Source organism: Molossus molossus, unplaced genomic scaffold, assembly GCF_014108415.1.
Source record: "Molossus molossus isolate mMolMol1 unplaced genomic scaffold, mMolMol1.p scaffold_m16_p_15, whole genome shotgun sequence".
Classification (NCBI taxonomy): Eukaryota; Metazoa; Chordata; class Mammalia; order Chiroptera; family Molossidae; genus Molossus; species Molossus molossus.
In genome coordinates, this window is record NW_023425350.1 from 79,291,607 (window position 1) to 79,315,995 (window position 24,389).

General features: G+C 45.6%; 1 protein-coding gene across 1 annotated transcript in view; it reads right to left on the minus strand.

Annotated features, from left to right (window-relative positions):
* Window positions 1-5,575: 5,575 nt before the first annotated feature.
* SLC9A2 (solute carrier family 9 member A2) overlaps window positions 5,576-24,389 on the minus strand; it is a 97,822-nt gene continuing 79,008 nt past the window's right edge. The window contains exons 6-12 of the mRNA XM_036262956.1: window positions 23,533-23,622; window positions 22,946-23,016; window positions 17,041-17,202; window positions 12,137-12,233; window positions 9,977-10,108; window positions 8,528-8,618; window positions 5,576-7,053 (exon numbers count right to left, since the gene is read on the minus strand). Of these exons, the coding sequence (XP_036118849.1) occupies window positions 6,683-7,053; window positions 8,528-8,618; window positions 9,977-10,108; window positions 12,137-12,233; window positions 17,041-17,202; window positions 22,946-23,016; window positions 23,533-23,622 (1,014 nt within the window). The 3' untranslated portion in view covers window positions 5,576-6,682. The remainder of the gene's footprint in view (window positions 7,054-8,527; window positions 8,619-9,976; window positions 10,109-12,136; window positions 12,234-17,040; window positions 17,203-22,945; window positions 23,017-23,532; window positions 23,623-24,389) is intronic.

Consider the following 24,389-nt stretch of genomic DNA (forward strand, 5'->3'; position numbering starts at 1 on the left):
AGACAACGCCCAGGCAAGTTAGGCCTTTAGTGAGCCTGGAGCACATTCCGCCCGTCCTGTGCTCCCTGGCGGAGGATGTGTGGGCATTGAGGGGCGTGCTCTCTCTGGAACATTCAGGACACGGAGAAGGCGTCTTCCAGAGGACACTGTAGGATACTCAGGTATCTGGAGTGGGAGGCATTTGGTCAACTGCTATAAGAATTGCTTTTTATTTGGAATGCACAGTAAAAGCCAGCATGGTGATTCCCCTAGAAGCTAGCTTGGGCCTTTGAAAAGTTGTGAGTTAGGTTAACCCAGATCAGCCAGGACGACCTATATACCATGCGGCTCTTCTTGGAGCTGCAGAGCCAGGCTCCGAAGGACCTGCTCTTTACAACGCACACCCAAGTTGAGAATCACGGGGTTAGAGCTGAAAATAAACAAAAAACAAACATTTTCAGACCTAATTCTTTTCCTGAAGAATTTTCCATTTACATGGTAATCATTTTCTTTAATAATAAAATGCTATTCTGATTCTTAACTTTTATAAACCATTGTTTTGTATTCTGATGTATATTTTAAAGCAGGGTCCTGAAGTACTTGAAAGTTCTAACCTCCAGCTAAGACATCATCATGGTGAGCCAGCCATATGCTGATACCAGATATAAAGTAATCGGAAATATATTCTACACAGACGGCAAGCACATCGTTTCAAGATAACATGTTACACACTAGGATTTATTTCTAATTAGAAATAAAATACTTATTTTAAAATATTTTAAAATCAAATACTTATTTTAAAACATTACTTTAGATGTCTTGTTTTTCCCAAATATGGTCTAAGCTCACCATTTTATAGATATCTGTGAAAACAACAACAAAATGTCTTCTGTTTCCTGATTCGCTACATTGTAAGGAACAGTGCCAGTTGTTACTTTGAAAGTGCGCACTCAGCTTGCTCCTGGGCGAAGACAGCCATAAGCACCAAGGAAGACGTGCTCACTGCTACTAGCTTGCAGGCACGGAAATCCCTGGATGGATCTTGTTACAACGAAGCACTGTATTTTGATCACTCTGGATTCAAAATATACTACATATTAATAAATAAAAATCTGTTTTCTAAGTCATACTGTGAAGGACAAAAAAAAGTTAAAATACCTGTTAATAGTTAAAATTTATCATAGGATATGAGATGATCTTCGGGCTTGCCAAGGAATTCATTACGTTTTGAATAGTTGGGACTCAGATTCTTACCCAGACTGAGAATCACTTTGTCCTGTGATAGCTTACCTACCAAAACCTATCCTGAGTTGTTTAATGAAATTGATATACCCAAAATGAACCAAATGCGATACACGTGTTCTGCCGAGGCCTGGGGCCTGGCCCTGTGGGTCTGTGTGTGTGGTGGGCATTTGCTCTGTGTTTGCCTTTCTCTGTGCTGGGGGCTGAAGCACAAGCCAGGCTCCGAAGTTCAGCTTCTGACAGTGCCAGGTGGTGAAGTCACTGAGCAGGGCTAGTATTTTCCTCTGGCCACCTTCAGAGCACCTTCTCTGTGCCATCTCTAGCTACAGGTAAAGACAAACCAGAGGCCTAAGGAAGAGGTGAGCCAGACTGTGTTAGGAAAACAAGTTGGTGGGTGATGCACAGCTCTGCGTATCTTTAAAAATCACTCCCTAAGACAGTCCTCACTTCTTGGTCTGGGCTGGCTTGAGAAGGCAGCCTTTGTATTTCACAGCATGCTCTCCTTCGCCCTGGGGCCTGCTTACCAGAAGATCTAGGGGCCAGTTATAATCTTTATTCCTCTAACCAGGTTTTCTAACACAGTAATGGTGTTAGCCTTGCTTTATATACATGTTTTTTAAAAGAAAGGAATTTAAATGTTTAATACTCAAAATCATGAATTCCAACTATCATGACATCATTTTAGCACAATCAAAAATGGTTTTGGGGCCAGCTGGTGTGGCTCAGTGGCTGAGCGTTGACCCTGCACCAAGAGGTCACCGGTTTGATTCCTGGTCAGGGCACATGCCCAGGTTGTGGGCCAAATCCTCAGTGGGGTCATGCAGGAGGCAGCCAGTCGATGTTCTCTCTCATCGATGTTTCTATCTCTCTTTCCTTTCCTCTCTCTAAAATCAATAAAGAAAAAAAAAAAAAGTAATTTGGATTTTTTCTTTAAAAAAAATGATTTTGGCTCTTTGCCGCATTTACTGTGAGGATGAAGACCATTCTCAGCAATCAGACTGTTGACATCCCAGAAAATGTGAAGGTCCCCAGAGGCACCTGCGGAGGGACTTGAGCCACATCAGCGTAGAACTCCGTCTCCTTGGACAGAAGAAGAAGAGGCTTGACAAGTGGTGGGAGAGGAGAGGAACTGGCCGCCGTTCGCACGGTCTGCAGCCATGTGCAGAGCGTGACCGAGGGCGTTCCACGGGCTCCGTCACAAGAGGAGGCCTGTATACTCACTTCCCCATCAGCGTCGTTGTTCAGGAGATGCTTCTCTTGTTGAAATCAGAAAGTTCTTGGGCGAAAAATACATCCGCAGAGTTCGGATGAGGTCAGGTGTTGCTTGTTCAGTATCTCAAGCCCAGAAAAATGAGTTGATTCTCGAAGGAAATGACATTGAACTTGTATCAAATTCAGCTGCTTTGATTCAGCAAGCCACGACAGTTAAAAACAAGGATATCAGAAACTCTGGGGATGGTATCCATGTTTCTGAAGTGGAACGGTTCAGCAGGCCGATGAATAAGGTCTAAGTTGTCCAGCTATAGAAACACCAAGATGCCGAATGATTTTCTCACTTATTTGTGACATTTTAAAGATGCAATAAAAGCCTTGTATTGATTTGGGGAAAAAAAAATGGTTTTGGTATATAAATTTAAACACTAGAATTTTGGGGCCTGTCCTGGTTTCATGTGATATATTATTTTCTCCAAACGTTATTATTTACATTATCCTCATACGATTTGATATTTAAACTTTTGTACAGCGTTTTGCAGGAAGCAGGAAAAATTCTCGTCGGTTAAATACATAAGGTTTCCGCTGGGCAAGATGAGCTCCCTGTACTAGATTCGGAGAGCTTCACTGACATCACACCTTGTTACCACCTAGCTACGGCTCCACAGGCCCAACTTAGTGAAAGAGAAACATTCGAATATTTTATCCAAGGTGTTCTGCTACAATAGTGGAGTCAGAAAAATCGGCACTGGTGGGTTTGGCTTCGTCTACTGGGTGTCTCGTGGAGAGGTTTCTACATCCCACAAGGAGGATGGTCCTCAGAGCCTGCAGCCACGGAAAGGCCCTGAGGGGAATTCCGAGCCGTTCCAGACAACGTGCTCTGCACCCCGAACACCTGATCATCTGCTTGCAGTGTACGTGCTAATCCACACAGAAACACTCATTGTCTGACCACAGAGGTAAGACAACTGACCTGCCATTTATTGGCGAGTCGTAAAGGTAGCATGCAGAGGGGATGGCACTGGGACATTCGCAGGGAAGTGTCACTTCTCTTGGACAAAGCTTGGTCATTGCCAGTCACCCAGTGAAGCCCTCCCTCGCCTTGTGAGTGAGTTGAAGAAAGGGCCTGGTTAAAATGTGGGATATAAAGTACCAGCAAGCTACATGTTCTGTTCCAAAAATGGAGCAAAGAAAGAACTGAAAAGCTCAGATCACCAGACTTGTGAGTCCTGAGCCTTTCCTTCTGAGGCTGAGGAAGGAATCGACATCAGCAGGCTCAGGCCGCAGGCCTCAGAGGTCATGCCAGCAGCTCCTGCAACTGCAGAGCAAATCTCTAATCACTCAAGAATCAGGTCAGACGTGAACTGTGGACCTACAAAATACTCCAGTTCTCATGATTAATTATAAAATGCCAGTGTTAACATAAACAGGATTTGGACAGCACAACGGACAAAGACCATGCTCGGCTATGTAATAAATAGCTGTGCTTCTTTTTTTTTTTTTTTTTTTTTTTATCCTCACCCGAGGACATTTTTCCATTTTTTATTCAGGTAGAGTGGGAGGAGAGAGAAGAACAGAGAGAGAGAGAGAAACATCGATGTGAAAGGGACACATCGAGTGGCTGCCACCCGCACAACCGACCAGGGCCGGGGACAAACTGCAACCGAGATACGCGCCCCCAGCGGGAACCGAACCCGGGTCTCTCAGGACCGCAGGCCGACGCTCCAACCGCTGAGCCAAACCGGCCAGGGCTAGCTGTGCTTCTTTGGGCTTCTTATATAGACAAGCCCCCCCCCCCCCCCCCCGCCTCAGTGGAATGGGTGCCTCTACCACAAAGCTCAGCAAAAACCAAAGGAATTCCAGCCAAGTACCAGATTCCACGGGCCGATCTCTAGTTGTTCACTAGCTGCCATAACTGCTCCCAGCAGTTGGCCCTTAGTATTATGTATAAAGACATAGGCCCTGGCTTCTCACTTACAGGCAGTAAGAATCAGATTTGTTACCAAAACCCCAGAGACCCATCAACGTTCTGTACTCACAATGGAACTTTGGTTGGATAGTGTTCCAGCTAAGGGGGTCATTATCAAAGGTAGAGGATCTTTCTGTGTTACAGAAATTTAGATTGTCGCCATATTTAGTTAGAGGGTTTCAACTCCATACTCTCCTTCCTTCATGTATAGAATTTAACAGCTTTATAAAAAAGAAGTATAGATAGAAAGCTAAATAAAGTCAAATTTATTTTTCATTTTTTATCATTCAAATTAGAAAATTTTATATTGATAAGGATAAAATAACGTGTCCCCTTTTTCAAAATTTACACAATGTCATGTAATTTTTTTATCTGACTTTTAATAAGTGAAAGCTGAATTTGGTCTACCAACTTAAGAGGAAAACCTGTTATAAAAAATTTCATTTTATTCTCCAGTTCCAGAAATTTCGACCCCTTATAATATTTATTAATATACAACACCGGGAAAAATCAGGAAATTTCTTAAGGCCATTTTCCATTTCAACCTTCCTTTAAAATTTTATAAACGAAGTTCTTAAAACTTACTCTTGTCAGTCCCAGAATTACATCACATCCCTTGAATCATATTCCTATAATAAAATTCTAAAGTCAGTCCGTTTTAATTTCTTTTCAGCCGATGTAATATATATTTTATATAAATATTTAAAATTAAGATTTTGGCACAGAATCCCAAGCCTGTGGTTTTCAAACTGTGTCTGCACCGCTGTCCGCTGGTCAGCAGGGCGAGTTTGGAAGGAAGCCACACTGCGTTCTTCCGAGCTTCTATTCCGTATGAATACCGCCCTCAGTCTCGCCCAACAGTCAGTGTTCCAAGACTTCACAACATGAGAATAAAGGCTAGAAAATCTACGCCTGCACATCGATGGGGGCGGAAGAGGGGCCAGTATTTCCACGTGCTAGGTCCTTGTTGCAGTGCTTGTATGTTTTCCATCAGTGACACTGTGGCCACTGTATCCTTGTTCTACCTTCAGTGTGACTCCATGGAGCTGCAGGCCTGGCTTAATTTCACCTCTAAACCCAGAACTTAGGAATTTTGTTCCAGTCAAGTTTTAAAGAGGGCTTTTTTACCCAGAAAAAAATGACAGGCCAATAAAATCTACAGTATAAGAGAGACAGAGACTCAATTCATTTTTAATGATCACGTTCCACCGCTGTACTTACAAAGGGACTCAGCTGAGCAGAGCCCATTTTCATATGAAGAACCGAGTGACCCTGTGTGGGGGGAGGTGGAGCGTGTACGGACTAGTGCAAGGTAACAGCTCCCACACCCTCCAAAGTGCTGCCTGCCTGCATGAAATTCAAAACCTGAACTCTAACCAACTTACTAAACACTGGCATACTCTTCACATACACTTTCAACCTTGTCTCCGTAGAGCCTCTGTGGCCTGGATGCCAAGTTCTAGAACGTTCTACAGAAAAGTTCTGAAGCAGATGGTCAGATGGGTGTGAACAGACTCTCCTGCCTCTTGCTCAGCATCACACACCAGAAAACCTGCCAACAGGTTTCCCTGCCTCCCCACAGCCACACGAGGCCCCACGGGGAGCTTGGTTGAAAGCGGCCCAGTGTCACACATCACAAACTGGTGTTGCCCACACAGCCTTTCTCTTCGCACCATTTAAACAGGAAGAGGCGATGGGCTCAATGTCACCCCGTCACGCAGTACAATGGGGAACAAATTAAAAACCAGCCGATTTTCATTATTCTGCAGGGTGGTAGGACCTCTGATGAGGCTCTGGGAGCCAGGCCACCTCCTCTGCTCCCCAGCTCGGCCGAATGGCCTGGACTCGGCCGGTGGCCTGCCAGCCACGGGGACTGCCCTCTACACCTTGGGAAGAGGTTCTGAGTATTTTTAGTGCCATTCACTTAAAAACTGATCACAGATATACCTATCTTTTTTCATAAATAAAATTTGAGGCATATGTATATATTAAAATTCTCACCAACAAGAGTGTGTTAAAAATGTCAAGTTCAGTCATTCAAGTTCGATGAAGGCACACTGCTTCTCTTAGGCCTGGGAAGACCAGGCTGCTGGCAAGTCATAAAAGACATTTCATGGGACTTTCTCCCCAGTTTTGCTCTTCTGGGGCTGAGCAGTCGTCCGTTCGCCCAAGGCACGGCCCCGGCCCCAGGGAGAGGGTCTGGCCGCACGGAGGGCTTGGAGAGGAGGCCCAGTCCGGGCCGGGTTGTGGACCGAAAGCCCCGTGCCTGGGCCATTTCCATCAGGGCTTCTCACTCCCGAAGCGGGCCTTGCGGCCGCCGGGCTCCGAGGCCCTGCGGACCAGCCTGGGCGGCGGCCTGGGTGGCTGGCCCTCTGCCACACCGTGCTCCCGCCCCGGGCCCCCCGGGCCCCCCGGGAGGAGGGGCTGCCGGAGCACGCCCGGGGTCTGGGTGGCGCCCTCCTTGCTGTGGGGCGCCGGGGGGTGGCAGGGCTGCCCCCGGCCAGAGTCCGAGGCCACCTCGTTCTTCCACTCCACGCGGTAGGCCTGCGGGCCCCTCTTGGAGAACTGCTCCGGCAGGAAGCGCCGCGCTCGGGGCTGCAGGTTGAGGACGGTGGTCCCGGCTTCGGTGTCGGAGTCGCTGCTGCTTCCACCTGCAGGGGCGAAAGGACAGTGTGGGCAAGGCGGGAGGGGGCTGCCTGCGCGCACCTGTGGGCGCCTGCTGGGCGGGGCTCCCCTGGACGGCAGCCAGAGACCCGACCAGGCGGCGGGCAGGGTCTCCGGGCCCTTGGTCCACTCGTGCGTTCACACCACGGGCAGAGCTCCTGCTACCAGCACTGGTGGCTGCTCGGCTGTGGAACGCCCAGCATCACCCGCTTTCAGAGATGGAGCTGAGGGTCAGAGTGTCCGCGCGTGGTGGGGATGGCCTTCCCCTGACACCAAGGAGCCGGGGTCCTGCTGTCCCCTGCCGGGAACCACCAGGAGGGCTCTGCTCAGGCCCCGCCCACAGGAAGACACCGAGAAGACCTTGTCTTGATGTGGAATCTCACACACAGCCTTGTTTATTGTCCTCCTGTTCTTACAAAAGGGTTCAAGCACCAACCTGCACTGTCCAAACAAAGGGCAGAGGCAGGACGAGAACCAGCTCCCTGTCAAAGCTGAGGTCCTGGCCCTGGCTGGTTTGGCTCAGCAGTTAGAGCATCGGCCTGCGGTCCAGAGAGACCCGGGTTCGGTTCCCGCTAAGGGCACGTACCTCGGGTGCAGTTTGTCCCCAGCCCTGGATGGGTCTTGCGGGTGGCAGCCACTCGATGTGTCCCTTTCACGTCGATGTTTCTCTCTCTCTTCCTCTCTCTCCCTCCCACTCTATCTGAACAACAAAAACAAAAAAAGCCGAGGTCCTGGTGGACCGTGGGGAGGACGGGATGGCCGCCTCCCAGCAGGTGACACTCTTGGAAACAGCATTTTCGCTGGACGCTCGGAGGTAACATAGCCACTGCCCTTCACACCCTCCCTCCGCATCCTCACCTCGCCCTCCACTACCAAAGGCCACCAGGAGGCTCTCTTCTTGGTTAAATCAATAAACAAGGAAAACAAGGTGGGGGTATTATTGTTATATCTACATTTTAAGAACATGATATCCTAACATAGTTCTGAGGTTTCACAAAAAATGGCGTGGAGTCTACAAAAAGATTATTACCAAATAAAGAGATATTCAACTTTATGTCAAAGCGCAAATACAGAAGTAAAATATATGGCTGCCTTTATGAAAATAGTTACTGTACAAAATTAAACATGCCTTTGAACATCAATTTATAGCTTTTCTGTTTTCCGTGTCAGCGAGATGGCCTTTCCCTGAGACCAAGGAGCCAGGGTGATATTAACCACATGGTGATAATATTTGCTTTTGCTTTATCGAACAGAATCATTATGAAAAATAACTAAATGAATTTTGTAACGTACACAGAACTCCATTCAAAAAGGTTGCAATGCTAATAAAAGGCCACCGTGTTGTTACTTTAGATCTGCAAGCTATTGTGCTTAATGAAGAAGCAGAATAGAGACATCTTTCTATCTTATACACATTACTAAATACATTTTAGGTCTTTTTGCTCCAACTGTATTCATTACCTGTATTATGAATATTCTTTTTCTTTTGTAGCTTTTCGGGAAGCTTTGTATTTTTGGGTAAGGATAAGTATCGGGAGGCTGACGTGGACGCCTGCAGAAGAAACAGAGATTTACAGACTACGCAGATGGTGTTTATTAGAACTTTAAAGTCTTACAACAAACCTTGTGAAAAATTAAAATTTTAGTTCTCAATGCCAAAATTATTTTGTGAGGGGCTTTAGGGATTGAGAAGAAAGTTCCTGGCAATAATTAGTTAATTTAAAATCACTAAATCTCTTCTAAAATATGTAAGTCAAGAGTAAAAAAAAATGGAAAAAAAAAGTATGACCATTCGGAACAAGATGTGAAAACCACTGGGTTTTCTTAAGGAAAAGCTACCAAATCACCTATTTATGACATGAGCAAAAAAGGCCTTAGAACTATGTGTATGCAGAAGATAGATAAAAAATTTGTAGCCTATTTTACTTGAATAAGTCTTGAAAATAATAGAACAAAGAGTATTATTATAGCTAATTTGCTGCATTTCCAATACCATTATCTTGAGTTTCTTTAATTAACTTTTCATCAGTGCTACTACATTGAACACAAAGAAAAAGTTAATCTTGTTTACACACAAAAATTCTGATCTTGCCTGGCCGGTGTGGCTCAGTGGTTGAGCATCGACCCATGTACCAAGAGGTCGCTGGTTCGATTCCCGGTCAGGGCACATGCCCAGGTTGTAGGCCCGATCCACAGTGGGTGGCATGCAGGAGGTGGCCAATTGATGTTCTCTCTCATCGATGTTTCTATCTCTCTCCCCCTCTCCTTTCCTCTCTCTCTAAAAAATCAATAAAGAAAAAAATAAAAATTGTGATCTCTAACAACCAAATAAGAATATTATTAAAAATAAGATGCATGCCTGCTGTATTGAATGTAGCAATCATGTTATCACGTTGAAATGGCTTTTCTCGTCTATTGACAACGCCCTGGACTCAGTAAATGCTGAGCACACTGTGCTGTGAAGACTTGCTCCTGGCCACTGTGGCCTTCCAAAGTCAGCTCAAGGGCTTGCCTGCCTTTGGGCTACCACTTCTCCCTGGAAAGGAGAATATTACTTTCCAGATGAAGCCTGGCCCAGCCAATATGTCTAAAATCACAACCTGTCTGATCCTCCCCTGTACTCCCAACTTCCTTCTTTGGCAATTCTTCATTTTTTCCATAGCACTGACTGACTTCTTTGTAACAGATAATGTGCTTATTCTCTCTGTTGGTGATCACTTTCCCCCTGAAGAGAATATTAATTCTAGAAGCGTAAGTATCTTTCCGTTTAGTTTACCGATGTATCCCAAGTGCCCAGAACTATGTCCGGAACATAACAGGTGTTCAGGAAACATCTACAAGACTTCAGATGAACCCTGTCCCAGATTCCCCGACTCGGCCCTCAGCAGAGCGTCCGCGCAGACCCAGTACCCTGCGCTCCCGGAGCAGGCTGCTGTCCTTCCTGATGCTCTCCCGCAGGCTGTGTCTGCGTCGGATCAGAATCTCCTTGGCTTGTCGCTCACTGGTGTCGGCAGTCAGATTGTGTCTGTTGTATGACAAAGTCTGGAATGAAAACACAAGTGACATTTTACAAACACACACAACACTGCTCACTGCCCCAGAAATTCCAGAACTTGACTAGGTTTCTTGGGCATTGCATCTTGGCGAGGTACCCAACAACGGACGTGCAGAGAAAAGAAAACAAAACGATGGAAGTTAACGTGCCTTCACATTTTGAAAGAATTCATCTTCTAATAAAGACAGCGAATAAGTTTTATTTTTCTTACCCCCATTGGAAAGTGTGATCTTTCTTTATACATGAGAAAAATGACTGAATTTGTCAAGTGCCTCCGTCTACCTTGAAGAACCTTGTATGTTATTCACCCATCATTAGTGGCTGGGGAACAAATACAAGTCTGCTTTCTCCGTCCTCTGTTGAATTGCAATTACTGGTATAAAAACAAATCACTTTGAGCCACTTGGTGGTGCTATGTCCTTCTGATAATCGCCCGGGAACAGTCCTTTTAGCGGGGTGCCGGACTGGGAAAGCTGCCCCCACCTCCGGCCGTCTCAAGACTAGTATCTGAGGCAGTGAAGGGCCTCAAGCTGCGCCGTGCACAGCGTGCATTTTAAGTGTTGTAAGCTATACAGAAATCTGTTTCCTAAAACAACTGTAATTTTCAATTGGGCTCATGTTCTGATAGAATTAATTTAGCCGTCCTGGGACTATCCCTGTGCCCAGGCTCCATTCAGCCTAGTAGAGACAGACAGAAGTAACACAGGACAGGGCCCAACCCCCGCCTTGAGACGTGCCATCTGAGGCTACAAAATAATACAAAGTCATGAAATTAAATGCTAAACATATGTGAGCCCATTTAAAGACCAGGTTGGGAATGCTATGTAAGGTGTTCGGGAACCTTAAAAATGGAAGATGAAGAGTATGGATCAACCGAGCGGACAGGAAGCTCAGTGGAAACAGGGAAGAGCTGCCCCCGCTGGCCCACTGCCCGGGAATGAAGGCAGCTCGCTGTGCTCTGTGAGGTCGGGCGGCGAGGGAGGGGCACGGGAATCAGGTGGATCAAGTGGAACGCGGAAACAGAGACCCCGGATTCTGAAAGAACAGTTCAGCCTGGAAGCCACAAGAATTGTTTGGTTTTATTTCTTATAGGGGAATGCTGCTATTAAAAGTGCCTTAGGACCCTGGCCAGTTACTCAGTGCTTAGAGCATCGACCTGTGCACTGAAGGGTCCTGGGTTCAATTCCCAGTCAGGGCACGTACCTGGGTTGCAGGTTCAATCCCCTGCCCAGGTCGGGGTTCGGTGAGGACTAACAACAAAGTGTTGTAGGGCAAGGGCAGAGGAACAGCAACAACTAGTGTGGAATTCGGGCAGCCTTTGGGGAGAAGCGCGAAGAAGCTACAGAGCTGACCCAACACGATCGAAGTGGACACCTGACAAGTAGCTGCTCGAACCACTTCACCTCCCTGTGCCTCAGTTTCTTCACTGGTAAAATGGAGACAATAGTAACACCATTTATTGAAGGATTAAATGAGCTAATACATGCAATGCACTGAAATGGGCCTGGCAGATTATATCCACTCACAATCTATATAAGTGTTAGCTATATTTTTAGCAAATTGTTAAAATGAGGTGTTAACAATGGAAATGCAGTTTAAAATGTGACTCCGATGACATATTCAAGGAAGGAACTCTAGCACTTTATGAATAACAAGGAAGATGAAATATATTTTTAAAAGTCTTCTAAGCTATAAAGGTATTTCATTTAAAAATAAAACAAAAAGCAATCAATTATTTTCTTCTCAATTATATATATATAAAAATCTATATAGATATTTTATATCTCTATATATAATTGCCCTGCCCACAGTGCACAGCTCCCGAAAGGCTCCCAATGCTGAGGACAGCGGCGCCCGACAGGACAGCACACTGCCGGGGCGGGGTACCTGGGGCGGGACCACGGAGGTTGGTGTGATGGGGGGGACAGTATCCACTATAATTGGATAGTAAAAAACCAGAAGGCATATTTTTAATCAAAAGCAAGTAAATATTTTGTTAAATAAATTATTCTCACTCGCTGACGGATTTGATAGAGATTTCTTGATAATATTTCTCGAATTTCATCCATTTCACCAGGCGTGAGTTTCCTTATTTTTTCTTCACGACAGTCACTGAAAGTTTAGAAAAAGAATGTTTTACTAGTCAACAAATATTGAAATCACCGATATTAATTCTTAGAAACATAATATCATTATATAAGAAGAAGAATCTTACTTTAAAGAATGACATTTAAGAATTATTCAACATTTTAAAGTAATTCAAAATTCTAAAAATGTCAGCTCAGTGCAAGATCCTTCAGGACAAGTATAATCATGCTGTTCATGCCATTACTTTTTTTTTTTAATCCTCACCCAAGAATATTTTTCTGTTTATCTTCAGATAGAGTGGGAGGAAGGGAGAGAGAGAGAGAGAGAGAAACATCGAAACATCACTGTGAGAGGGACACATCGACTGGCTGCCTCCCACAGGACCCCAACCAGGGCCGGGGACCAAACTGCAACCAAGGTACATGCCCTTGACCGGAATCGAACATGCAACTCTTTGGTCCTAGGGCTGATGCTCTAACCACCGGTCGGGGCCACACAGTTACTTTTTAAGGAAGTTAATATAGAAGCTTATACTTCTATCACTTTATTATTCTTAATACACCATAAAAAAGTAACTGGATTTTTTTCCCAACAGAAACTTAATTAGCTGCATTTTGCTCTTCTGGCCTGGGCTCCAGAAACATTTTGTTAGGTTTATTTGCAAAGACACCATTCATAATATGTATGTACATACAATCGATCCCCATCATTCAGCGACCTGCTAAAACGATTTATAAACAGATTGTCGATACTTGCGGCACTTTCCCCGTCATTCACGGGCATGTGCCAAGTGGAGAAAAGTCTGAGGTGATTGACATGCAGGCTCCCAAATGAAGATGAACATCCCAATGCTTTGCCTTCTGGTTTTAGCTCTAGTACTGTTAAAAAGTATCCTTCTCATGGTCTATTTAGTGACACATTTTTCACAGTTTTGCAGTTTTTGTTAGTGATTTTGCTGTTTTAAAGGGCCCCTCAGCACAGTTCTGAAGGGGGTCCAGTGCTCCTCTGTGCACTGAGGCTGGGACCGTCTCCTGCAGAAAAGCAGCGTTAGACAGCCGAGGCCACAAGTTCCATACTGATGAAACAACAATGTATTTTAATAAGATGTTTTCAAACAGAACAAAACTATGTATTGATTGGCTGATTAAAACATTGTGACCAGAGGCTCACAGGAACCTAGCGGTCTTATTCCCCAGGAGCACGGTTCAGTGTTTGTGAATCAGTGTTCACGGGCAGCTTTACGGAGCCCTGCGCGGCCTCTCGGCGGGTGCTTGGCCGCTCCACCGCTGAGCCACACCAGCCGGGCCGTCTCTGCCTTTCCATGGAGTCCATTTATAGTTCACAGAACTTGAGGTTAAGACTACTTTCTTACTATTTGCATTCTGTTTGTCCCAGAGGTTCTATGATTGTTTTATCTACTTTGCTGCCCTTTTAGAATACATTTTATTTTGTTATTTCATTTCTCTTCTATGTTGGCTGATTATATTCTTTTACTTTTTTGTGTGTGATTACCTGGGATTATAACATTACTCATTGACTTATTAAAGTCCGAAACACATTTTTATGTTTACCACTTTCTGGACAATGCAAAGATTTAGAATAAAATAATACCATTCCCCTCCCTCTCAATTTATAAGCGATTATTGTTGTTAGTTGGTATAGATTTAAAACCTCACAGATATTATTATTTTATGCAATTAATACTCATTTAAATTGTACAAATATTTACCATTTCCATTGTTTTAATTCTTTCCTTCATCTGCAAGCTTTTCTATGAAACTCTTTCCTTTTGTCTGAAACTCTTTATCATTCATTTTAATGTAATGGTTTTATTTGTCTGAAAATGGTTTTAATCTACTTTTCTGAAGAATATTTAGCATGATATAAAACTCTAGGTATACATCACTTTAGGAATTCTGATGATAACAATAGTCTCCACCATGGTTGTTGAAAAATAACTTTCGCCCTGGCCAGTTTGGCTCAGCGGCGAGAGCTTTGGCCCATGGACCAGAGTCCTGGGTTTGGTTCCCACTAAGGGCACGTACCTCAGTTGCACTTTGTCCCTGGCCCCAGTTGGGGTCGTGTGGGTGGCAACCGCTCAATGTGTCTGTCTCACATTGATGTTTCTCTCTCTCACTTCCTCCTTCTCTCCTTCCCACTCTATTTGAAGTTAAATGCAAAAAAAAAAGTGTCCTCGGGTGAGAATAAAAATTTAAAGAAAGAAAAAGAATTGTCAGTTTTTTGCCTTTTAAAGAAAATAGATCTCTTTTTCTCTGAGTATGTTTAAATCTTCTCTTTGTGTTTTTTATTTTTAGCAGTTTTTATTATAATATACCTGCATGTGGTTTTCTTCACATCTAATCTGCTTGGGTTTTGTAACATTTCATGTCTTGTATCTGTTTGGGGAAATTATTAGTCATTTTGCCTTAAAATATTGCTTCTGACAATTTTTCTCTCATCTCCTTTTGGAGCTTTTGACTATCTTCCATGTTCTTACTTTCTTTCCCATATTATTCATCCCTTTCTTCACTTTGTGCTTCTTTCTGGTTATTTTCTTCTGACCTATCTCCCAATTGGTCAATTATCACTTCAGCTGTATCTAACCTATGTTTACTATCAAATGAGACCCTAAATTTAGTTACTTTATTTTTAGCTCAAATATTCCACCAAGATATTTTTATTCATATAATCTCCACAAAGTGCCAAAAATGTCCATGCCATTTTCTTTCTTTAAGCATATTATCTTTATTTTAAAGTCCATGTTTGATAACTCTATTATCTGAATCCCCTTTTTACCTATTTACTCTGTTTTTATCTTTTTCTAAGTGTTTTCGGTCACATTTTCTTGTCTACTCATTTTCTTTTGATTGGTTGCTAGACATGAACTATGAAAATCATGGAGGTAGTATAATCTCGCTTTCCTCCAGAGAAGATTTAGGTTTACTTCTCTCCGACAACTGGGATGGGGTGACATCCATCTCAGATAATATAGACAACCGCAGACAATCCTCGGCTGGACTTCTTTGATTGGAGGGTGAAGGTGCAGAACTCGAGGAAACACCTATGGCTGATACAGAAGCTCCTCCTCCTTTGTGGGCCCTACATTGCAGCTTTATTCTCTAAGATCAGCTGCCTGTCAGAACTTCTGTTTCACCCTTTCGGACTCTCAGACGCCTTCTCCGCAATCCATGGACAGAAACAGCACCAAATGCCAGTTCCGTCTTCTCGTACTTCCCTTTCCCTTGACTCTTGGCTAAAAAAGTTCCTACACATGCTGGTACTTTCTGGCTTTCAAGCAGATTTTTATAATATATTTTGTACTTTTTACCTATTCTCAGAAGATGGTTTGGTCTGTAACACTCAGGCCGTTATTATCAGAAATACAATTCCTTATCACCTCTCTTCCTGCTTCTACTCTGCTCTAGATAAAACATTTTAGGGGAGATGGAATGGTTAACATGGCACTCATTTAGCCAATTACGAAGCTAGCCATTGTGTTCCCTATTTCCCTAACCCTACACATTTGTCTTTGCCTGCTCACTACCAACTCCAAAGTGAACTGTGAACACAGAGTAAGACAGACTCTTTATTCCGTGATTACAAACACAGTGGCTCTCCTCGGGAGGCTGGATGGTGAATGATGCCTTGCTTCGGCTGCAGTGGAACAGTGCAAAGAAAGATCATGAAACTGTAAAAGCTAGAGGGAAACTTAACAATGAAGTCCAGCTCCATTTTTCACTTGAAAAAACTCAATCTCAGGGCAATAAATGGGCGAACTTAAGGTCACACAGAGAGTTATTTGTAGAGTGAGACTGTAAGTCAGCCATTCTGCTCAATTCACTACTGTTTATGATGCAATACAAAGCTTCGCCTCCCAGACCTTCTAATCGCTATTTCTTTTATTCTGGATTGACTATGTAAACGCCCGTGATTTTACAGGAGGCTTATAGTCTTGTAAACATCGCCTGTGAGGCTGGGTGGTTTGAAGCTTCCTCTCTCATTTAAGTCTCTCACAGATAGGATTTTAATTAGGTGACAATTAGTTTAAATGACCTCCAGGCTCATCAGTGAAAGAAGAAACCAGTGGAACCCTTAACTGCTATCATTTTTGTGACAGAAAAGAAATGATGCTTAACTTACATGATGATATAGCCTCGTTTGCTAATTGAATATTAACTATTCTGCTATAATTTTGCTATAAGACTTTGGGTAAATTACTTCTGAGTCTTAATTTCCTCTCTTTTAAAATTAAGAGACATACTAGGTAGCAGATCTCAGCCCTGGCTTAAATTAGAAATATCTGAAGAACGTATAAAGGTACTTCTACCTGGCCCTCAGAACCAGGGGTCTGTGCTCCTGGCCGGGGGCCCTGGCACGTGTATTTCAAGCTCTCACGCTGTTCCCACGTGCAGCCTGCGCAGAGAGGACTGCGGAGGAAATCAGTAAACCACCGATCTTTCCCAGCCCTGAACTATGGCACCGAGTCATCTCTGAGACAAGAGCTAAGTAACTACAAGCAAATATAATACCCCTTAAAGTACTCCACTTCAGAATGCCTACTGAGGAGACTTGCATTCACTTTCAAAAAGCACTGAGCTGCCCACAGCAACTATGCTAAAAGCACACTCTCCCTGCCCACGACAAGATCCTTTCTGACCACTGGGCTCTAAAACAACATAACGCAACCAGACGTCATGAGCAGAACTGCATTCTTCTGAGAGAACTTATGGTATCTCTCTAGGACACAGGTTAAATTTGCCATTATTACTGGTTTCAAAATAACCGGAAGGCACACTGAGCAGCAGCAGCCTCCCTCTGGGCAGTGGCCTACTTCAGGGACGCGGAGGAGGGCGCTGCGCTCAGGACCCCGGTCTCCGCCATCTCGATGGCGTGCTTGATCTCCAGCTTCTTGTATAAGGACACGATGCTCGACCGGGGCTGGCTCTCCCGAATCAGAAGCTTCCGCAGGTATTTGTCATCAAACTTTTTAAACCTGGGAAAAAAAGAAAGAAAAGAAAAAGCTTTGATTAACTAATATTATACTAAGAGAAAACGTGTCTCCACACTAAAACCATTCCCACTACACCCAGGGGAAGAGGGAGCAGCCGTGTTTAGCTAGTCTGATCATTACAATTATTTTTAAATGTGCATACCTGAATTCATAGTGAATAAAATATGTGTACATACATATAAAATATACATAGCACATCTTGATGCATCTTTGCACACAGCCATGGCATACGTGAAGTCCAATGTGCGCACCCCTGCATGTCCTACTTCCTGCTTCCCCTTTCTACAAAACTACTCAAAAGTGTGGTTAATATTCTGTATCTACAATTCCTCTCCTTTAATTGTCTCCTGGAAATTTACACATCAGGCTTTTTCCTCCAACAGTGCCTTCCCAACACTCGGACTGCAGACGGTGACCGTCCCCAGCACACGTCCAACGGCCAGCTCTTTGGTTCTCACCTTTGCTGACCTGTCCTGTTGAAACATTGTCTTCTGGGACACCACCCTGCTCTGGGTCCCTGCCTACCTCTTTCTCAACCTCTTTTCCCACATCTTTTTCTTCTCTGTCCCCTTCACGTCGGAGCGCTCCCTGTTCAGGCTCTGGCCCTCGTCTCCGCCGCCAACACTCCCCAGGCGATGTCCCCAGTCCCGTGAGTGTTAACGCATCTCTATGCAAATGACTCTCAAATCTGTATCCCCAGCTCCAGCCTCCTTCCCAAACCCCAGAAATCAATATGCAGCTGCCTTATCAACATCTCCGCTGGCCATCTGGCGGCATCTCAAACGCGGTGTGCTCAATCGGAGCTCATCTCCTGCCCCCCTCCTGTTACTGATAACTCCACCAGATCGGAAACCCTGATGTCACTTGGATTCTACTCCTTCTCTCACATTCCATGTACGACCTGAATGGTGTCCATCTGAACATTCACAGGATGAGGCCATAACCCCAGGGTCTCAGAAGTGGGCACATGTGGAGATGGGGTCTATGTAGGAGTGAGTGAGTGAGTGAAAATGAGGTCCCTCAGGTAGGCCGAGTCAACGTGGCTGTGTCTGCATCATAAGAATGTAAGAGGGAACTTGCACAGACGTGTGCAGAGGGGAGCTGACAGGAAGAGGCAGGAGGAAGAAGGCCGTCCGTGTACAAGCCCAGGAGACAGGCCAGTAACAGGCCCTTCCTTCGTGGTCCTCAGCAGGAACAAAATCCACTAACACTTTGATCCGGGACATCTGTCCCACGGAACTGAGAAAACAAATTGCTCTTCTTTAAGCCACAAACGGTGGTATGTGTTATAGTACCTCTAGTGAAGTAATGCTCCCTACCCACTGTACAAGCAATTTCCCTGTGCCACCAACAAAACGCACACAAACCAGCCGTTTCTCACCACCTCTGCTGCTGTCACCATGGTCCAAGGATCACCACCTCCCAGAGAAGCTCGCACAGGGCCTCCTGGTCTCCCCGCTTCCCCGCACGCCCAGCCTCAGCACAGAGGCCGAGTGAGCCTGCTGAAACTAAGTCAAACACGGGCCCCTGGCCTCCCACCTGAGCGAGAGCACGATGACCTGGGGGCCCTGCACACTGTGGAGCTGCCCCTCTCGGCGCCCCTCTCCCCCGGGCCAGCCTCCCGGCGTCCTTCCTGTCCTGCCAGCTGTGCTCCCCCCTGGGCTTCTCTGCCCACTGTCCCTTCAGCTAGGAACACTCTCCGATGGACCTGCAGGCTCATCCTCAGACCTCCCTCAAGGCTTCCTCAATGGTCCTTTCCCCAAAGGAGCCTTGCCATCCACTCATTCGAGCCCATGTCCCCCTCCTCCAAGCTTCCTCTTCTGTTTCATGGACACGTTTTTCTCCATAGAAGTGATTTTCTAACGTGCTATTAATTTAGTGCTTGAGGAGTTTTCTGTGTCCTTGCAGGAGAATGATGATGTGGGCAGGGGCTGGTGGCGTTTTCCTGAATCTCCAGCACACAGAACAGTGCCCGGCACACATGGGTGCAGGAGGCGGACTGAATCACTGGTCCTGGTTTTCCCGGTGCCCACATCCACTGTCATGCTGTTTGGTAGTGCCCTTCCACCGAGGCCGAAGCAACCGGCCCTGTCCTGCCTCCTGCCCCTGGCTCAGTGATGTGACTTGCTTTGGTTAACAGGCTGTCAGCAGACACGGTGGTGGAGGCGGAGGCTTAGAACGAGCCTGCTCATTGTATCTGCCTCTTGTCCTGTACAATTACCATGAGAAGGACGGAGTGACTCATTAGCCCCAAGACAAAGGTGTATGCCACATGAAGCAGAGTGAAGTCACCCCAGTCACACAGAAGGCAGCTGGGATCAGTTTGCAGCCAGACAAACCCCTGAAGCATGATCGAGACCAGTCCAGACCCCCCGAGGCCAGCCCAGAGCAGAGCGCCCACCCTCCTCAATCAGGTGCTTTAATAATAAGTCACTGTTGCTTAGAGCGGTTGACTACTGGGGTGGTTTGTTATGTAACATTATTATGTCAGCATGTAAGCGAAACAGCATGCGATAAACACTTGTTGAGAAAGAAAGAAATGTGTAACAGTGATCAGCATAAGCCCAAGGAGGTTTACGGGCACACCTGTGCTATGAAAATGAACAAACAAAACAGCAGGGTTAGCCACATTCATGGCTCTCATCCCTGGAGGGCTGGGAGTGCTCACAGTGGCCCTCAGGTGCTTTGCTATCGACTGGCACTGCAGGGACGTGGGCCTCCTGTCCCCGCACCCGGCAGCAGGGTCCTCTCTAACTACTTCATGGTCACCACTCCGTCAGCGCGTCATGGAGACGAACAACATGGAGACTACACAGCAAGGACATGCATCTGACCCACTAGGTGTAGGACCTGGGCTTTCCGTGCTTGACTTCCACACCTCTCCTTTCTCTATCGAGCTACGGGCAGGCTCTCTCCATCACTGGATTCCTCTTGCTGAATTTGAGGAACTTCCCCCTAGCCCTGGCTGGTTGCGCAGTGGTTAGAGCATCGTCCTATGGATCAATGAGTCCCAGGTTCAATTCCGGCCAAGGGCACGTGCCTTGGTTGTAGTTCATCCCCGGCCCTGGTTGGGTCATTTGAGAGGTAACCAGTCGATGTGTCTCTCTCCAATGGATGTTTCTCTCTCTCTCTCCCTCCCTCCCACTCTAGCTGATGATAAATGGAAAAATGTCCTCAGGTGAGAATTTAAAAAACATAAACAAACAAAAAATAAAATAAAAAAAGAAATTCCCTATGCATTACCCTGTTGTGTCTTTCTCAAAACATCAAATGCCTCAAGAATTCTCTGGCAGCCTGGCCACTGTGGCTCAGAGGTTGAGCGGTGACCCCTGCACCAAGAAGTCGCCAGTTTGATTCCCGGTCAGGGCACATGCCCAGGTTGGGGGCCCAATCCCCAGTGGGGGGCATGCAGGAGGTAGCCAATCGATGTTCTCTCTCATGGATGTCTCTATCTCTCTCTCCTCTCTGTCAAATCAATAAAGAAAAACTAAAAAAAAATCTCTGGCAGAACTGCTAGACATCCACAGCATAAGGATTCCAGAAGAAAGGGAAAATAATCAAACGAAGCATGTATACTGCAGAGCAAAGTGTCAGCCAGGTAACAATATCACCTTTCAGACCTGAATCAAAGTTGCCTCCGCCATCTCTAGCATTTACAGTCCCATCAGCCTGGCAGCGTGCGATGCCCGCCTGGGACGACGCATCTTTCCCAGAGATGAAGCACCTCTCCTGAAAGACAGGGCACTGCAGACATGCCCGACCCCTTCGCCAGGTCCAGACGCAATCCAGAGCCGGGGCCATCTCTTCCTCCGCTACCCCTGCCCGGGGACTGCTGACCCGACTCGCACATGCACCCCACGCATTTAGAAGGAGTGTATTGATTGATCTGGGGGGGTATGCTGTTCCACTTATCCACGCATTCACTGGTTGATTCTTGTGTGTGCCCGACGGGGGACTGAGCCCGCAAGCTCTGCACATCCGGACGCCACCTAGCCACCTGGGCTCCCCAGCCCCACGTGCATTTCTTTCCCTCTGTTCGGGAGGCAGGGACTGCTCTGAATCTTCAGCCCAATCTCTACTTTTGAAAAGGAATAAACTGTTCTGGGTTTCACCTGTCACCAGTCACTTCAGAGGACTAACAGGGTGCACAGAGAAGGGAGGAAGTGCTTGGGCTGAAGGGAGAAGGCAGACGGAAAACCGCATGCTGTGCAAACAGTGGGGTGAGAGGCTCAGACGGGGACCGCTGGCTGGGAGTTCCCGGGCGGGCAAAGCGGCTGTGCAGAGAGTCACAGGCAGCTGGTTCCGGGGCTCTGTCTACCTCCCACCTCCGAAACAGTGACTGCTGTCCAAGATAAACACCATTGTCTTCCTACCTTTACAATGGAGATCTTAGTTTGTGTTACTTTATTACTCTATGTCCCTATTGACAAATGAGTATTTTCCTTTAATGATGAAGTAAGGCTTGGACCAGGGGCCCATTGGTAAACAGTGTGGTCAGGCTTACGAGGCTGATCTGGTGTGTAGTGATGTCACACACACACACACACACACACACACACACACTCACCCCTACTTGCTCTGTGACTGTTCTGTTGCCTTTATTACACTGTGAAGATTCAAAGGCCCAGTCTACCGTGTATACTTCTCATGGAGTGCAACATTATGTCAGAACACGCATGCTAACAGTAAGCACTTAAAAAGTTCCTTATATTAAATGACATAAATCAGTAGGTGCTCAACTTCATGTTAATTAGCAGGGGGCTCTGTTAGCCAGCTAGGAAAGACAAGGCAGGGGGCGAGGGGATCCACCAAACAGCTTAGAACCCGTCTGTCTCTGGGACCAGCTGAAATGCCCCCTTTCCAAAGTCCCTCACCAGGGGTTCCGCCTGGCTAGTCTGCCTTTTCTCTTCAACTACGAGATCACTGAAGAGAGACACTGAATCTTATTTATCCACCACAGGGTCTTTAAAAGTAAAAACGCAGATAGATAGATAGATAGATAGATAGATAGATGACATGTAGATAGATGATAGATAAATGAATGATAGGTAGATAATAGATAGATGATGGAGAGACAGATGATAGGTAGATAGAAGATGGAAAGACTCATTTATATAAATGCACATAATCTTTCAGCTAACTATACTTTAAAAAATATTGTTCCCGCTATTCTGTTTATGACCTCAGGTGTTCTCGACATATTTGAGAGAACAAATCGTAATGGGACCTCCAGTTTTTTCCCAAACAGACTGCATTCTTCAGTGTCCCTTACAGTGAGAAATGTCATATGACAGTCCTGGCTGGGAAAGGCCAGGCCATGTGATGGAACGGGAAGAACTGTGTGGCCATTTATGTATCTTTATATATACGTTGTCTCTTCATTACCCTTCTTCCCACGTTCACACTGGAATGTGCGCGTCAGAGCTGCCCTGGCCCCGGCGGCTCTGGAGACGGGAGCTGTTGGCATCAACCAGACGCGGGGTCCTGGGCCAGAGGGGGGCAGAGCTGAGCCAGGAACCCTGCGCCGCCTGCCTGCGGCTTCTGTATGAGAGGGATAAGCCTCTGTCTGGTAAAGGCTCCTCTGTCCCCGGCCTCTGTGAGAGCTTGACTTTATCCTACAGGACGGGCACAGCACATGGACAACCCTGAAAGATGACGCAGGTCAGCGCGTGCCCCTTCCACGGTCACGGAGCCCTGTGCCACGAGTGGCCTCGGGCCTTCTTACTTGTCTCTCCAAAAGTTGTGACCCCAATGTCCACAAACATCTTCAATCCCCGTCTTCACATGATCAAAAAACTAAAATGAAAAAAGCAGGCTCATTGATTAATCTTTACCTAAAAGCACTTATGTCTATTCTACTTATATCATGCTTAAACATCAAAGGCTGATAGCTTTCGCTTTTCTTTTTTTACTGAAAGCAATGACACAATAATTAATCTTCAAACAAATTGATGAGAGATTTGTCACATGGATATTAAGCACTTCTTAGGTTATTTTTCTCATCTTTAACAGTTTGTTCATAATTGTGGAAAATATGAAATATGATCATTTTCTAGTAGAAACAAGTTGAGGCTGAAGGAAGTCACGGGCACGCCTTGTCCCTGTGCTCCTGTGCGGCTCGGGCTCCTGGAGAAGCCACCGTGGGTCTGGGGTCACGCCACACCCCAGTTCATGCCTTTGTCCGCCCTCCTCCTTTTTTTACCTTGTGCCATTTTTCTTCTTCAGGTACTGAGCGCCCTGATGCCAAATTGTGTGACAGAATCCTACCCTTTTCCCACGTCCTTTAGACTGGTATGCTGCGTGAGCACCTACCCGAGAGTGGATTTCCTCGCTGACAGCTTGCTGCTTCTTATCAGACCTCTTAACATCAAGAAACTCCACCAGTGGGCGGATGGTTATTCCCTGCACGTAAAAAAGGAAAGTGAATTTTCTTATAGAACAAAATTAAAAGCTCAATAATAACTTTTATTTTCCCAAGCTTTGGTAACCAACAAAAGATATCCTGCTCCCAATATTTAGCCGAATACATGTAACATTGTGTTAATTTTTTGTCCTCTTCAATAGCTGGCATCTTTTCAGAGGGTCTAGTCCTAACATCTGCCACTAAAAACAAAACAATGAGCAAAATGCAGGAAACTGAAAATGTAATTCTAAGAAATAGAAAAAAATTATAAGAAATAATAAAGGATTATCCAAGTCAAAGGAATCACTTGCTTGTATTATCCATAGAAAAAATGTCAATGATTCTTTTTTTTCCTTTATTGATTTTAGAGAGAAAGAAAGGGAGAGGGAGAGAGAGAGAGAGAAACAGCGATGAGAGAGAACATCGACTGGCTGCCCGCTGCATGCCCCCACTGGGGATGGGGCCCACAACCTGGGCAAGTGTCCTGTCTGGGAATCGAACCGGTGACTTCTTGGTGCATGGGTCAACGCTCAACTACTGAACCACATTAGCTGGACTTCAATGATTCTTACATTCACTAATTTATTAAAACAATTTCAATTGAGCATCTATTCTGTACATGTCAGAGCTTGGTCATTTAAGACACAAAAATGAAGAGTTAAGGACCTCAGCTTAGGACTATGGTCTTACAGGGAGAAAAATATAACAAAAACAGTTCTAGAGCAGGAAGTTCTAGAGCAGGCAGAGGAGGAAGGAGACACCTGGG